The 17,771-nt window shown below is 37.2% G+C and overlaps 1 protein-coding gene across 2 annotated transcripts in view; it reads left to right on the top strand.

Moving 5' to 3' along the window:
• Positions 1–17,771, top strand: part of ST8SIA1 (ST8 alpha-N-acetyl-neuraminide alpha-2,8-sialyltransferase 1) — a 156,388-nt gene that overhangs the window by 87,574 nt on the left and 51,043 nt on the right. The window contains exons 3-4 of one of the 2 annotated variants that reach the window (XM_082352008.1): positions 557–666; positions 6,674–6,766. In XM_082352008.1, coding sequence (XP_082208134.1) covers positions 557–666; positions 6,674–6,766 — 203 coding nt within the window. The remainder of the gene's footprint in view (positions 1–556; positions 667–6,673; positions 6,767–17,771) is intronic. The other variant, XM_082352009.1, reaches the window with a different exon arrangement.

The following is a 17,771-nucleotide window of genomic DNA, read 5'->3' as shown; positions in this document are numbered from 1 at the left end:
TACAGCAAGTTCAGCATTACAATAGGGTCTGTTACATAAGTTTCTGTGTTCACACTCTCCTCACATCCCAAACTGTGAATTCTGAGACCTGTGATTTCCCTGTCTTCGCGTTTATCCCCAACAGTTAGCATAGGAAACACCAGCAACGTTGATTGAATGACTGATTGTATGAATGAATGGAATTGTCTCCAAATAGGGGAATAGAATTCATCTGAGTTTGTTCCCAGCTTAATGCCTTTAAAAAGAATCCTAAGAATGTTTAGTGGGGATTTTTCCATTTTCTTTAGCAGTCACTCCCTACTATGTGCATGGCCAGTTTGATACCAAAAAATGTTATATTGAAATACACTTCAGGGAGTTAAAAAAAAACCCTTTTATTTCAAAGGAATAGGCTCGTTTGTTCCTTGCAAACTTCCTGGCATCTTTCTTTCTACATGCTCTTTTCCCTCTGCCCAGTCTTCAGCCAAATTCTCTGGCCGGGTCTGCTGTAAACAATGATTTTGTGAGTGGTTGTGTGTTCTCTGCAGTGAAAACCCGCCTTGTTTTCTGTTGCTAGGCAACCCCATTCCAGCTGCCCTTGAAGAAATGCGCGGTGGTGGGAAATGGTGGGATTCTGAAGAAGAGTGACTGTGGCCGTCAAATAGATGAAGCAAATTTTGTCATGCGGTAAGAGAGCTCCCACAGCGCGGCTTCTGCCTCCTCTCTTCTCCCCCACCCCTCCTGCCAGCCCCGGGGCCTTTGGAAACCAGTCGCTGGTGATTAATCAGCGGTAGCTGCTCTTCAGCGTCCCTTCAAGTTCCCATATAAGTGAGTTGAGGAGACAGGCCAGGGGAGCCAGGGAACGGGCCCCAAGAAAGTGCAAAGCTGAGAGAGCTTCAGAGGTCGTGGGGAGACCCCCAGAGTGGAAACACTCATTTAATTTTAGACGATACAGTTGGGTGACTCCAACTTTAAGACTTGTTCTTAAGCCAAACTCTCTATGAATAAACATTTTCATTAATTCATTTCATTCTACACACTCTGCTGCTTTGTTTTTCACAAAAGCATTTGGAAGTAGTGAGTAGGATTCGAAGAGGGGTTGGATCTGGGCAGGACTAAGGAAAACTGGAAGGAAGGAGGGGGATTACATTTCGAGCAAAGAGGAAGCTTGGTAAGGGGACTGAGCAGAGTGGTGACACGATCCTGCAGGGGTGTGTAAAGGAAATGCTAGGACACATCCAGCCAAGAGTAGAGACCATGACACTGAAATGGCACCAACCTGCGCCGTTGGGTAATTTTGACCAGAAGGGAAGGTAGCGAGTGATTGGATGGACACAGGCTTGGGATTGTCTGGTGGAGAGGAGAGAAGGGTGGGAAGGGACAGCATGGAGGGTCTTGGCTAGAGACAGCATGAAGTGACACACTTTGAAGTCTCGGCTGGATGGGAAGTGGGCCCTGAGAGGCATGAAGGAGAAAGGAAGGGGGCCAATGGGACCAAATGATGGGGTTCTTCAGAGCTGGAGGGGGCGGTGGTGGGAAAGATGAGAGAAGGTGGAAAAAAGAGAGCTAATGTCAAAGAATGGCCCACTGGAGAATGTGACTTCACCTTCTCTGGGGGATGTGCAGACGTGTTGTAGAAAAAAAGGACATTTGTTACTGAAGAAGTGTAGGTACCTGGAGGCTATTCTGGGGAGGGTCTTTCAGGTGGACCCCGAAGTCTCAGTGAAGTGGAAATGACTGTGAACCAGGGGCCAAAAAGCTCCGGGGCCAGGAAGGCTGAGGTCTCCAGCAACACGGAGGGCAGAAAGCTGAAGGGGGGTGGCGGTTGTGTTTTGTGTTCATTTTTAAGGATAAATAGATAATGGTCTAGAAGTAACAAAAGTTAGCTGAGAGAACACTGAACCACCCCTGGGCTCTGAGCTAAGTGGAGTAGGGGAGAGTAAAGCCTGTCTGAGAATGTTTCAAGGAAGCTGTGTACTCAGGGGAGGGTAAAGTTCCCTCTCAGACAGCAAGGATTGGGCTCCTTGAAAGACTTTATCTTGCTGGTGAAGCCTGCTGTAGAGTGGGAGTGGGGTCCTCTTCTATCTCTCTCTCCTTTATGGAGGTGCCCTGCCCTAGTTTTTCCAGTGTAAGACTCTGTTTTCCTTTCCATTGCCATTCTTATTTTTTGTGATACATACAAACCATGGAAACATGGAGACAATAAAAATGTAGTTCTCTAAATTCAAGTCGACGTCAGTTTGCTGAGCACCTACTTTGTATTGGGTCTTCACTGGGGTTGGGAATGGTATGTTGAACAATTCCCTCATAGACTTAAAACCTGGAGATGTGCCAGTGCTGTGACTGGGGTGATTCAGAAGCAGATGATGAGTGAGTGGGGACCCTCTGAGGGGAAGTGGCATCTGGGCAGAGCCCTCTCTCCATTCCACTCTGGACACAGGCCACCGTGTCCAAGCTCTAAGGTAGGAAGGACGCCAAGTGCTGCCACAGGGTTGTGAACCATGGGGAGAGTGTGGTGAGATGGGATTTAAGCTGTAGAAGTGGGGACAGTTACCTGAAGAGCAGAGGTACCCCCGCTAATACATTGGTGTTAGGTGGAGGCTGAAGGGCCAGCAAAGAAAACAGAGGGGTTGGAGGACCAGCCCTTGCTGCAAACTCACTCTGTGACCCGCAGTGCACCACTGTACCTTTGCTGCAGCTCAGCTTTCTAATCTACGTGAGGAGGTGGCTGCAGACGATACCCCAAGCCTTTCCATTGTGGAAACTCTGATTCTGTGATGATGTGGCTATCACACCACTGTATCACATTCACGTAGTCTAGTTTCCATTTTCATATTGCTCTCGAGTATAAGTTGATTTGCTTTTTCCAGAAACTGTGTAAGGAAGAAAGAGTGGAAATATTATACTCACAGATTCAGGAAAGTTAAGTGATTTCGAGAGGTCTGAGTGCAATGTGGAAGGAGGCATTAGTACAATAAATGTATTTTTTTAGTATTCCTGAGTGGGCATGTGTTTGTCACTACATTTAGGAAGATGGATTTTTAAACTTAACGTGCACAAGATCAGGCCTAAGCATCTTAGGGGATTACCTATATTATTTATTACAAATAAGCAAGACTACATTTGCGTTGTATACATCAATATTGATATATTCAAGTTCAGAATTAATGAGTGCTTGTGATTAGGGTGCACAGCACAGGATTAAACAGATGTTCATGGAATGATGAGGGAGGTGAGGATTGAAAAAAATTCAAAGAAGGTAGCATCAAAACTAGATGTGCACGTGCCTTTGATTCAGTTTCAAGAATGGCGCCATTATCATAACACCTTTGAATTTTTAAAAAGCCTTATTAATAGTTTACAATGTGGGAGTAATTAAATGTTGATAAATTGTTTATAAAGTATTCTTATTTGACCATTTATGTATCTATTTATGCACGGTTGCTTAATACACATTTTGGTGGCACCCTGAGGAAATTGAGGTAATATCATATGTTCAAAATTAAGCATTTAGTGAGTAAATGTGTGATTAGAAAGCACATAGTACGTTCCTGGACTATAGGGTACATGGACAGTTACATTGAAAGATGAGATCCAAAAACAGCCTTACCTGTACACAGTGGTATACCCAGTGACAGTTCAAGATGTTTTCCAGAATTACGATATAACAATGCCATAATTTCCTTTGCTTGGACATTTTCAAATACGTCTTCTAATGCTAGAAGTCAACTCCCCATTTTTCAAAGTAAACATTTGCTCTGTAACCAAAAGCAATACTTTAAAAAGTAAAATTGTTGAATAAAATGTATCTGGAAGTTGTGCAAGACAGAGATAACAGTGATTGTGTCCTGGAGAGGAATTGGGTGGCTCAGGAATATGAGTGAGGACAACATAATTTTGGTGCCTTTGAATTATGCTCAATTATATGTGTTTGACATATTTAAGTGTACATGCAACTTAAAAAGGAGTTTTAGAATTTATTCTATTTAAAGATTCCTCTCCAGACCCATCACCCACCCATCTCCACTCTCCACTTCAAAGAATATTCATTCCTCATCAACTCTGTGATCATATCTTCTAGGACCACGAGTACAGTTACTAAGACACTTCAGCCATTAATATCCGTTCATTGAGCCAACAAGCAATAATGCAGAGTTTGAAACACTTTTACACAATTATGCCTTATTAGAAACAATTTGACTGTATTAAATGTGCCTTTTATGTAAGTCTATGTAATTATCAATTTAGGAGTTGAGGAGCTAAAATTATAGTGTGCTTTTTTTCTAAGAGAAGAGCTACAGGGAAGTATCATAGAAATTTGTACTTGAAGAGAAAGTTTACCCAGAAGAACAGATATTTACACCAGAACACAATGTCATTATTTTCCAGAAGTGAATGTATAAGATATTATCTTTATTGTGTTCAGCATTTCCCTCTATTGCAGGATTTGGCAGTTAGTGTCTGGAAGTGTTTTTCTGAGCTTTTGCTTTGTGATAGGAGGCGTGAAGTGGACCCAGACATATGAGCCATGGATCAATCTATGAGGAACGCACAGAAAAACAAAGTATTTTTTCAGGAATACCAACTAGTTTCATTTAATGATGACAAAACAGGTTAACCGCACTTTCCAGCAATATTCAGAGTTTACAGGTTTAATATAATGTGGTTGATTCTCAAATGTTATGAAGGGCCATCAAGATCAAAGGGGAAGTGATAAATTAGGAGATTGGGATTAACATATACACACTACTATATATAAAATAGATAACTAACAAGGACCTACTGTATAGCACAGGGAACTCTACTCAATATTCTGTAATAACCTATATGGGAAAAGAATCTGAAAAAGAATGGATATATATATGGATATATATATGTGTGTGTGTGTGTGTGTGTATAACTGATTCACTTTGCTGTACACCTGAAACTAACACAACATTGTAAATCAACTAGACTCCGATAAAAACTAAAAAAAAAAAAAAAAATTACATTCATCAAAAGAAAAGAGAGACAAATGCCCAAATTCTAGGCTGTGTTTTATCCTGGGAGTCCTTTTCATCTTTGCAAAGATCAGTTAAATCACAAGACCACAGTCAGCACCATGGCCGGATGAGCCTGGCGGTGAATAAACTCACTCCCCGACATGGTCTTCAGAAACCTCTTGGGATATGATGCAACCACTAGACTAGAGATGCCTTAAGTAGGCTCTGTGACTTGGCTTCCCCCAGGCTTCCCACCATGCCTGTTGTGTTTGTTCTCAGTGGGCACTCAACTGGCTGACATTAATCTGTGGGGAGCTGCCAGAAGAACCAGGATCTTGTTACCAAAGAGCAGGTGAAAGGAAGATTCCAAATCAACTGAGACAAGTTTCTGCCTGGGATACCCTGATGTGGTAGGAGTCAAATACAGGGTAAATACGAGACAACATCAAGGAACTTGTGCTGATCAGCTGAGTCGGTGCTCAGACAAGTCCATGTCCTGGGGGAAATTTGTAGGGAAATTTTAATAGTTGGGGAATGGCCAAGACCTTAATATTTGTAAGATGTCTACCGGCAAATAAACGATGCTTTGGTTTGCTGAAGTAAGAAAAAGTTAAGAGGTGCCCTGCTGTGGAGTCAACTTAGAGACATGGGTGGAGAGGAGCACTTAGGACTCAGTAATAAAAGAAAATCTAATGGAAGCTATAGACTCATTTGGGATGGTCAGAAGTAATAGATATATATTTAGTTATATTTATATGATATTTCTGATATGTGATATATTTGAGCTTTTACTATGAGGCATCAAGGTAGGGACTTTTTATACATTTCTTACTTTAATCCTTGCAGCCACCTTATTGGAGAGGAAAAGTTGTTATCCTCATTTTGTGTAATGGGGAAACTGAGGCAGTTGACAACTTGGTTAATGTCTCACTGGCAGAAAGCCATGGGATTTGGATTTGCAGTTGCAATATTTTCCGTTGTAAGCATTCATAAGACGTTGCGGTCGAGGAGAGCACCCAGGGCTGTGTTGTGTGTGTGTGTGTGTGTGTGTGTGTGTGTGTGTGTATGAGGGAGGAGGAGCTATTTCTGTCACCTGTGCTCTTCCCTTGCCTAGACTAGGATGGTGGAGAATCATTGCATTTCTTTAAATGACAGATTATTTTGTCTTCACCAGTAGGCAACCATACGTTGGTCATGTATCCCAAAGTCGCACATGCATCGATTTAGGTGGCAGAGTTTGCCTTGAATGTACTATTATAATTTAGAATTTGGGAAAAGAATGAAAAACACAAGCAAATACAATTCTTCCTTTTCTCTTGAAGTTTGTTGGTATCCACAGAGAACACTGTAGGTCCTGTGTCTTCTAGGGGACTACACCCTCCTGAACACTAATTTCAAGTCTAATATACCCTGACTTATCACCTCAAAAATATTTTGAATGGAATAAATTCATTTTAGTTATATCTCTTTCCTTTAGTAAATCCTTTACCTCTCTAGCTGACATTTTCTTTCTTCTAAAACAGAAATAGTTTTTATGACAGCGTTTTGAAGATGCTAAGAGTTAGTCATCTAATGTCTATTAAAAGGGAGAGGTGATAAAAACAGTTATTTGTGAATTGAGCTAGACTTAGTAAAATTCCTATTTGCCATGATAATTGACCTGATTTAAAAGTATGTAAATCATTCTGAAGTGCTTGTTCTTGTTTCTCTAGATGCAATCTTCCTCCTTTGTCAAGTGAATACACTAAGGATGTTGGATCCAAAAGTCATTTAGTGACGGCTAACCCCAGCATAATTCGGCAAAGGTAAGAGTTTATGACTTCTGTTTGTGAGGAATTAAAAGGAAGGCTTTCGAAGTATTTAACATCTTAAAGGCAGTGAACATAATTCAGTTTGGGAAACAAAGAAGAAAACCATCTGGATAGGCAGGAAGGATGAAGGAGGGAATTGTAAATAAACTAGACAGGATTGTGGGAATCCAAACACTATTTCATGCTTCCTCTGGGGTTCCGTTTCTTGCCTTTAGAGATGGTAAAAATAACATGTCAATCCATCGTTTTGCTCAAAGAAGTAATATAATATCGTGCTTACTCATTACTACTACTTTCCAATTTGTTGCCTTCAGTCCCAACTCATTGATTGGCACTGATTGGTGAACTGAAGTCATATCAACTTTATTAAAGAGTAAAAACAGAGTAGTGGCCACTTTACTGCATATGAATGCATGAAAGTAGCAATATTGTGGGAATGTACAGGAATGTGTGATTATATGATGTTACAATATAGTACATCACATGATATTCAGTCAGATTTGGGAAAGCAGATGGAAAATTCTTACTCTAGTATCGATTCCAGAAATCTTGGCAGCTGCTGTGGGAGCTTCTGGGGGTCGTCGGTCTCTAGTTGATGAAGCCCAGCGGTAAGCTGTGAGCTGTTTATCCAAGGACTGTTCATCGTAGAGAATGACTCAATCTCTGTGAAAAGAAGAGTCGAACATCGCCTTTATGCTCTCCCATGTACACTAGCAGTTAATAGTGAAATACCCAGATAGTCTAAGCTCAGGCATTTGCCACCTAAGGAAGTCTTATCCAAGTGAATAGCACTTGTGTGTCACTTGATAAACAATGCTACGCTACTTGTTTTGGTTCATAAGTAAGTATTCCCATAAAATAGATGTTGGGAAACACAACCGATTTTTAATTTGACAGATACTGTGAAATTACACTTCCAAAATGTACCATTTACTTCCTCTTTGGTCATGGATCAGACTGCCTGTTTTCCAGTACTGAAAACATTATGTGCTGTTCATCTTTTAAATTTTTGTCAGTTTGCTGAGTTAAAAATGATACATTATTTTTTTACTTAATATGTGTTTTTTTTTTGAATATGAGAAGGGCTGAGTGGGTATTGACTATTAGTATTTTTTCTTCTGTGAATTGCCTGTTTGCATTTTTTGCCCGTTTCGTACTTTTTTTCTTTTTACAAACTATTTTCCTGTTGATTTATAAGAACTGTATAGATATTAAGTCTTTGTTTGCTATATATGGAGCAAATATTTTCTTCTAATCTGTTTAACTTCTGTCCTATCAGAATTCAACATTTTTTATACAATGAAACTTGTTAGTCTTTTCCTTTTTTTTAAAAAAACTAGACAGTCTTTAGACAGTCTTCCTTACCCACATTCCCTCCAATGAGAAAATATTATCCTGTATTTTTTTAGTGCATTTATAGTTTCATTTTTTATACTTAAGAAATTTAATCCATGTGACTATCTTTATTTTTATAACACTGATCTTAATGTTTTTCCACAAAAATATATGTTCGTTATAAGAAATTAAGAGAGAAAAATACAAAGAAGATGGTAACAAAAAGAATCACCCCAAACCTCACCATTTGTAAATAACTATAACTAACACGAGGTACACTTTTTTCAGATATTTCATATATTCTTCAGAACTTTGAAGATATTGTTTCATTATCTTCTGGCACCCAGAGTTGCCAACCAAAAATCTAATGGAAATTTATTCATTTTTTTGTTTGAGGGAAATCTTTCTTTCCTTCCTCCACTAAAACGTATACATTTCTTTTTACCATTTAAATTCAGAAAGTTTACCAAGATATATCTCAGAGTGGGTCTATTTTTTCATTAATGTTGCTTGGCACATTAATGAGAGGTCTTTTGAGTTGGAAGATGTGGAGGTGTAGTGGTTATGAGTCTGTCCTCTAAAGCAAGATGACTTGGGTTTCGCTTCCTGCTCACCCACTCACAGCTGTGTGAGCTTGACTGAGTTACTTAACACTTCCTCCTTCAGTTTCCTCATCTATAAAAAAGGAATAATAATACTTAGTTTAATTCATACTTACAATGAATTAAACTACATATATATGTAGATGTATATATGTGTAAATATGTGTGTGTATATATGTATATTGTAATTATATATATGCTTAGAACAGTGCCTGGTATATTGTAAGCACTATATAAATGTTAGCTATCATTAGTATTGCTTTTCATCTTTGTGAACATTCTCTCTCTTATATGCATGATTATTTTCTCTTCTTCATTATATTTGCTCTCTCTTTCTAGTCCTCCTATTAAGTGGATATTAGAACTTCTAGATATATTAACCATGATTTCTAACTCTTTCCTTGTACCATGTAGCTTTGTGTGTGTATATGTGTGTGTTGTGTCCCAAGAATAACCCCTTTCAGCTCAGTAAATCGTATTTTAGTTGTGTTCATTCGGCTATGTAGTCTACCATTTCCACTTTTTAATTGTATTTTTATTTTTTGTGAGCTAAATTATTTTTCTCAAAGCAGCATATTTTTTATGGATATAATGTCCTCTTAGGTTTCATCAAGACTGTATAAATGGACTTAGAAGTTTTGTGTTTTTGTTCTTTCTATATTCAGATTATTCTTCCTATTTTTTGGACTTAATGCTACATATATGATTTGACATTTTCCAAAATTTGTACTATAGTTTTCTGTTCAATTTTGTATGGTAAGCCTTTTTGCTGTCAGTGAATATAGCTTTATAGGTATATACTTTCATAATAAACAGTTAGTTTAAAAAATGTCACTGAAAACCAAAAATGCCAGTCAAATTTGTGAGTTAGTGTTGAATAACTTAAATGAATGACCAAAACTCAGTGCTCTATATTTAATTTTTAGTGTGATTTGTTTGCTGACATAAACTAATGTCAAGGAGTTGGGAAGAATAAGAAAACAAGACCTTTCTCTTTTACAGTTTAGTTATTGACTCACACTCAGTCTTGGGTTTTTTGTGGGTTTTTGTGAGAGGGCTTGGGGATCTGATCAGGAAGATGTCAGAAAATCAACAATGATTATGATTTCTCTTTAATTCAATTAAGTGGATTAGTGTTCTGGAAATCATAAATATGTGCAATTTTTAAAATTGGGAAGGGTTCATATCAGATTCAAGAGAATGAGCAAAAGGTCAAGAGAACACTTACAGAAATATTTTTCTTTGATTATTTAAATTTTTTTAGATAATTTCAGATTCACAAGAAGTTGCAAAACAAAAAAAAGTACAGGAAGGTCCTTTGTACTCTTCATCCAGTTTACCCCAATGGTAATGTCTTGCATAACCATAGTATAATACTTTTCCGTGCCTGGAGGGGAATGAAACATTCAGTACATTACACTGAAGGACAAAAGAGTCTATTTTTCTACCTGAATATGTGGAATTGGTGGTAAGATTTTAAAAAGCTCGTGAAAATGAGTATTTATTTAGAACAAGACAGAGCAAGATGAAAGAGAAAGTGAGATTGTGATTTTGAGAAAAATTATAACTACAGAAGGAGAAAGGAAAGGATCAATAATTGTTTGAAGGGAAAAAAAGTTCAATATAAAGAATTAATGCAAGGCAAGCAAGAGTCATTATGATTAATGCTGGGTCAACATTTAGTCAGTGTTTCTATGTGCCAGCTTCTGTGCTCTTTATATGCATTGCCTCATTTAATCTCAAAATAATCCTAATAAGGAAGTATTTTAATGTGTGTTTTTACAGAAAAACAAACGTGACATAAGTTTTGTCATCTGCTCATATTCACAGCTGCTGGTCATCAGTCTGGGACTTCACCCAGACTTGTCTCAATCCAAAACCCGTACTCTTAACCAGTGACCATCGCACACCCCATCTTTCCAGGTGATCCATATGTTGCACAAGGAGACAATTGAGTTTCCACAAGTGATAAGTCATTTTGGAAAAGGGAGTGAAAGTTTTTTCACTTAACAAAGTATATTCAATGATGCAAGGTTTTTTAATACAAAATCAAAATGCATATAGCAGTTCCATTTTGTGAAATATGGAAAAGTATATCCCAGTAACATCAGATACTTTTATATACTTAACAGTTAGACAACGGGAATTCCCTGGTGGTCCAGTGGTTAGGACTCAGCGCTTTCACTGTTCTGGCCTAGGTTCAATCCATGGTCAGGGAACTAAGATCCCGCAAGCCACGTGGCTCGGCCAAAGAAGCAAACAAAAATTAGACAAAAAAGCAAACCCTCTATAGAAAAATTACGGAATTTTATTGAGGGACATTTTGGACAACCTAAATGTCAAATAATATTAATCCTAATGATTCTTGCTTAACCTTGTGTTAATTCTTTATATTGAACTTAATCTTAACCAACAGGTTTACTTTGCCTCGTAAACATTTAATTTTTGACCCTTTCCTTTCTCCTTCTGTAGTTATCAGATTCACATATATATAGACCCTTAATATATGACAGAGGTAATATTGTAGATCAGAGAGAAAAGGACAAATTTTTCAAAATGATGTGAAGACAGTTAGGTGTCTATGAAATTATACCTCTACCTCATACCTTATACCAAATATCATTTCCAGATGGTTAAGACCTAACTTTGAAAAGCAAAACAAGAAAGCTTGTAGAAAATAACATAGGTCTTGTGATTTCTTATATAAGAATCACATAGCACTAAATAGAAGGGAAAAGACTGATAAGTTTGATTTATTAAAATTGGGAACTTTTATTCATAAAAAGACATGGTAGAGGTAGGGCAAATACAACCACATTTTAGAGGAAGACAACTAACAAAGGACTTGGATCCAGAGTATACAAATAACTTTTACGTGTAATTTAGAAATAAATTAATTGAATATGAAAAACAGAAAACCAGTAGGAAAATAAGTCAAAGAGTTGAACCAGACTTCATAGAACAACTCCAAATAGCCAATAAATGAATGAATAGATGCTCTACTGCATTAGTAATCAGAAAAAATGCAAATAAAAATCCCTAGGAGATATCATTACACGTCCATCAGGTTGGCAGAACTTATTCCAACTGTTAGTGAGGATGTGGACCCGAAAGTACCATATATGCTATTTGGAGGGAATATGGTTCCAACCACTCTGGAGTGTGTTTTGACGTTATGTAGTAGGGTTGAAGATACACATGCTCCATGCCCTAGCAGTTCCACTCCTAGGTATATACCATAGAGAAAAACAGTATTTATAAGAGAGAAATGTATAATAATGTTTATAGTAGCTAAAAATTAAAATAATTGATTGTGAATTCATGGTGGAATGAATCAATGAATTCAGGTATGTTCACATAGTGGAATGCTTTACCGCCACGAACTATGACTACCCACAATAAAGTGGGTGAACTTCAAAAACCTGATATTGACAAAAAGAAGGGAGTCATAAAAAATACAGTAGGATGTCCATATAAAGGTAAAAATAAAACTAATTAACAGGATGGTTTAGGGACACGTCCATAACAATTCTGAGGACCGACAAGTGGTTCCTTCTCAGGGGAGGAGAGTGTTGGATTCAGGAAGTTTTTAATTCAGATCTTGTAGTCTCCTTCCAAAGCTTTGCACACCCAAGATGCTGGCGGTGTCTTGCACTTTCATGTGACTAAAAATCAAATTCATTGGGCAAAGATGTGCAGTGGAAATGCCTAAGTACCACTAATTTTCATGGCTGTCCTCCAGATCCTTGATTCTTATAAAAATATTCCACTGAGAGTTACAAGCACTATGAGTTTTCACTACAAAATTCTTGTAGAAAAGATATCGGTATCAAGATAAAACAGGCGTGAGAAAATTCAGTATATACGAGAGGCACCCATGATGATGATTCACACATTATATATGTATAATTAATGTATATATATTTATAATGTACACATTATTCTGCCTGTAGCAAAAATAAGGTTAGAGAAGGTAATATCCGTTGATGTAGTTAGTAGAAATTCTCAGTAAGAAGGGGCTCTGCTATAGCTTTTGTTAGGATATCTTGTCTAGAGTACATTCTCAGTTTTTAAAAACAGCTTTATTGAGGTATAATTGATATACAAAAAAAACTGCACATGTTTAATGTGTACAGTTTGATGAGTCTGGGCATACGCATACACCCATGATACTATCACCATCATCAAGGTAATAAACATAACCATCGCCACCAAAAGTTTCCTTGTGCCCCTGTTTTTTTGAGTGTGTGATAATAAGAACACTTAAGATGAGTTCTATTCTCTTAACAGATTGTTGTTCAATGGGTATACAGTGAACTCTTTTTGACAGCACCTAGAACAAAAGGATTAGTTAGGGTGCCCGGGACACAGATGAGAAAGGGCTTTGCAATCGCATTCAACTTCTGATTGCATTTTTATGGGTTAGAGAAGAGAAGTTATTCTAATGTGACAGCAGAGTCTGTTGGATCTTCAGACCCACTGCTGTTGTCCTCTTCCTTCCTTTGCTGGGTTTTGTAGGTGGATGGCAACAAGGATCCCTTCACAGGGTTGCCCTTCATTAACATACACCAGCTCTAACCCATTGGTCCAAAAACATTTTTGTTCAAATACCCTTTAAAAGAATTTTTAAAATCCGTCATTATTTCCTTGATCTTTTAAAAGTTACCTAATTTTTTTTGGCATGAAGTTAAATTGTTGCCAAGCATGCACTTTCAGAGCTTTCTACATTGTGCATATTTAAATACATATTGTCAAAGTCTCAGAAGTGCAGATTTAGCCTTTTGGATGTTCCATGTCCTCATAGCAAAGCCAGTGCGCTTTGTCAAATTAGTTCATTAAGTTGAGTTGACTTTCTGTCAGAAAAAGGCAGACTACATTTTATTCACTTAAGTGCTAAAATGTAACCCCATATAATCATCTCACTTCTGAGTTCTAATTATTCAACATATAAGTAAGGTATAGGAGTTGCCAAGAGTTTGTCCCCTGGATAAAATAAGGCACAGCCTCCATCTATTTCTTATAAAGATCTTTTTGCCTTTTCTCAGGGGACACGTCTTCAGAAACTATATACCTTACAAATGTTTGTTTGTTTGGTTGCCTGGTGGCTATTACACTCTGGGGCACTGCATCATTATAATATTTGGGATAATAGGAGGTATGCCTTTTGTGAAGTGGAAAAGGGAAAATTATGAAAGTAGAGGTTGGAAAATAGTTGTTTAGGCTATCAGATTAGTCTTGAGTAAATATTTTAGAAAAGTGCATATGTGGAATTTGAGGATTTGGAAATTAATGGGGGAAGAGGGAGATTAAAATGGGAGCTTCACAAGAACAAAGTTGCAGAGGTGCTCATTCAACAAATATATTTTGAAATCTACTCTGAGACAGAGAATACAAAGTTGAAGAAAATACAGCTCGTACCCTGAAGTTGCTCCTAGTCAACAGACATTCTGTGGTCTTGGAATCCATAAAGGGGGTCCGGGGGACCCCTGAATCCCTTCTGAAATTTATTTTTAAAATTTTATGTATGTGTATTATGTATTTTTTAAATCCGATTTTCCAAGGCTTCCATTACTCACAATAGGTTTAAAATTCACTGGCCCAAACTGAGTCATTCTATCAAGTAAAATTAGAGATTACAGTTCTCAAAGCTTGTTTCTTAATTTTTCAATAGAATTGAAAACTCAATTAGCCATTTTGCCCATATCAGGAGTTCAGTACATATTTGGGCAAATGACGGTTAAAAAATAAAAACTGGAACTTAATTGATTGTCCTGTTATGATATTACTTTTGAGCTTTGAGGCTCCAGCTTGGGCAGTGATTATTATTTGCAGCCACAAAAAAAAGCATCAGTGTTCTGAGTGTGTGCTTCCATGTGGGCATATTAGAGGCAGTAGTATCAGTGTGAACAGCTTGGGGTCAAGAATCTTTTATCTGTGCTCTTGAGACCCCAGCATGTTTTTTGGCATACAAGACATGCACAGTAAATGTTTAGGGAGTGAGTGAATAAGTGAATAAATATATTTTAAATATCCTTCAACCTGAATTTCTGGTTTAAACTGTCTTTACAAAGGAAATTTAATGAATTTTTTGGTGTCAGTTAAAATGTTTCTATGCTCTTAAACTAAGGAGATAAATTTTTTAGTAACGGATATTTCAAAGCAGTATTAATGAAATGCTTAGCAGGGAAGACTTGGTTCCTCTTTTTTAAAAAAGTTGACATAAATTAAGGAACAAAAAAGCTATCAGAACAAATAGAGTACAAATCATGGTGGAGTTAACCTTTTAAAATTTGTAAGTGTGTAGCTTTTAGTTGACTGGAAGGACTTGATATAAGACCCAAATATTTATTTTGAGGTTTCTAATATCAGGTAGAAACTGGGTAACCTCTTTTCATACAAGTGAAAGAGACTATCCAATGTTTATCACCTCTAATTTTACTAAAGGCACTTGGGAGTGTAGAGGTATTATCTGGGAGAACAATTGCTTATTTTATTGATGTACTTTTTAAAAAATAATTTGAGCTTTGAGGAGAATGACTTGAATCCAAAGAGGGTTTATAACAACTTCTTTTTAACATTCTACATGACTCATGCCTCAGACTGTGTTCCTAAACATCTCCATCTCTTCTGCCCGCTGACTTCTTTTTTCTTTTCTTTTCTCTCCAAACTTAGAGCAGTTTATCAGTGGTGTTTGCACCAAGGTTTGGCAGTCACTGATAGCCATTCTGTCTAACATCTGCTGTGATATAAGGGAATTAAAAGGCAGATGCTAAAACTGGAACTAGAGAGAGCAAGGAGAAGACAGAGAAGAGATGCCTCTAAAAGGGTGTAGATCTGTATGGAGTTTGTGTCTGGATGAAATAGTTATCCAAGTTTTGGCTTTAAACAGACTTTGTGTTCAAATTCTAGTGCCACTACTAGTAAGTGCTTCATACTTGCTAGCTATGTAAAGTTAGTTACTTAACCTACCCCCGCCTCCCCCGTGAGTTGAGAATAAAATTATTTACCTTTATGACTGTTGAGAGATGGAAATGAAATAATGTAGCTGTGGCCAGTAGAAGCTATTCTGATTAATACCCAGAATAGCTACTCAGGAGGACTGTCCTGTTGGAATACATTTTGTTCTTGGTTAAAACATATTTTTAACGCATTATTGGGCTCATCAAATTTAGGGAATCTCCAAGAGTATCTGCATACTTCTCCCCCAAACAAACAAAAAACCCCAAAACACAAAACAGGAAATCATGAACCTAAAACCAGACCAAGTGTTGTGAACTATAAAATTCTGATACCAAAGCTGAGAACAGGAGACCAAGCCCTGTATTTACCATGTTAATGTATGCCCCATATTAAGCCTTGATAAAGGACAATGTGGTCCCAAGTCATATTAGCAGTCTATGGCTTCTAATAGAAGCAAACACAAATTTCTTCTAGAGGAAAGCTCTCAGAATACCACTTTCAAACAGATATAAGCTCATAAGGAAACACTGAAATTCACAATATTGAAAGTCCTCAGAGATAAAAAGTAAACAAAAATTGTGGATAGACATGCCTGAGAATTTACTGAAATTGTCAGAATCAATATATTACTAAGTATGAAATTCTTATAGAAAAAATAAATATGAATCAAAAGTCAGCAAGAAAATATCAAAATTACCTAGATAGCTTTAAAAAAAGAACCAAATAGGAATTTTATTTTATTTTTTAAAAAATATTTATTTATTTATTTATTTGGCTGCATTGGGTCTTAGTTGCAGCATGCGGAATCTTTCTTTGTGGCATGGGGACTCTCTAGTTGTGGCGTGAGGGCTCTAGAGCATGTGGGCTTAGTTGCCCCGTGGCATGTGGGATCTTAGTTCCCCGACCAGGGATTGAACCTGCCTCCCCTGTATTGGAAGGCAGATTCTTAACCACTGGACCACCAGGGAAGTCCCCCAAATAAGAAATTTAGAAATGAAAATATAATTGTTGAAATGGACAGACATCAGATTAGACATAACTGAAGAGAGAATCAGTGAACTGGAAAATAGAGCAAATAATTTTTTAGATACAAAGATGTAGAAAATATGAAGACAAGACAAAGAAACTTGGAGACTGGAATAAGAATGACTACCAGTCCAGTCTTTCTTTAAATGGAATTGTGGAATTATAAAATAGAGGTAAAAGTTGAGACTTCTTCAGAGTTAAAGACTAATGTAATCCATAAATACAAAAAACAAAGTATCAAACATGAATTAAATTTTTAAAAAATGCAAACCTAGACCATTTTAGTAAAATTGAACTAAAGATAATAAGAAGCTTTTAAAAGCAGCTGGAGAAAAAAGACATTACCTGCAAAAGAATGATCATTACACTAAAAGCAGACTTCTTCCAACAGTAAAAATGGAAGTCAGAAATCATGGGAAAAAACAAATGGAATCTAATTAAACTTAAAAGCTTTTGCACAGCAAAGGAAACCATAAACAAAACGAAAAGACAGCCCTCAGAATGGGAGAAAATATTTGCAAATGAAGCAACTGACAAGGGATTAATCTCCAAAATATACAAACAGCTCATTCAGCTCAATATCAAAAAAACAAACAACCCAATCCCAAAATGGGCAGAAGACCTAAACAGACATTTCTCCAAAGAAGATATACAGATTGCCAAATAGCACATGAAAAGATGCTCAACTTCACTAATTATTAGAGAAATGCAAATCAAAACTACAACTAGGTATCGCCTCACACCAGTCAGAATGGCGATCATCAAAAAATCTACAAACAATAAATGTTGGAGAGGGTGTGGAGAAAAGAGTACCCTCCTACACTTTTGGTGGGAATGTCAATTGGTGCAGCCACCATAGAGAACAGTATGGAAGGTCCTTAAAAAACTAAAAATAGAACCACCATATGACCCAGCAATCCCACGCCTGGGCATATACCTGGAGAAAACCATAATTCAAAAAGATACATGCACCCCAGTGTTCATTGCAGCACTATTTACAATAGCCAGGACGTGGAAGCAACCTAAATGTCCATCAACAGAGGAATGGATAAAGAAGATGTGGTACATATATACAA

This window comes from Balaenoptera borealis (assembly GCF_965194805.1).
Source record: "Balaenoptera borealis genome assembly, chromosome: 13".
Taxonomy (NCBI): Eukaryota; Metazoa; Chordata; class Mammalia; order Artiodactyla; family Balaenopteridae; genus Balaenoptera; species Balaenoptera borealis.
The sequence above is the reverse complement of the archived record's forward strand: the minus strand, read 5'-3'. Positions and strand labels throughout refer to the sequence as shown.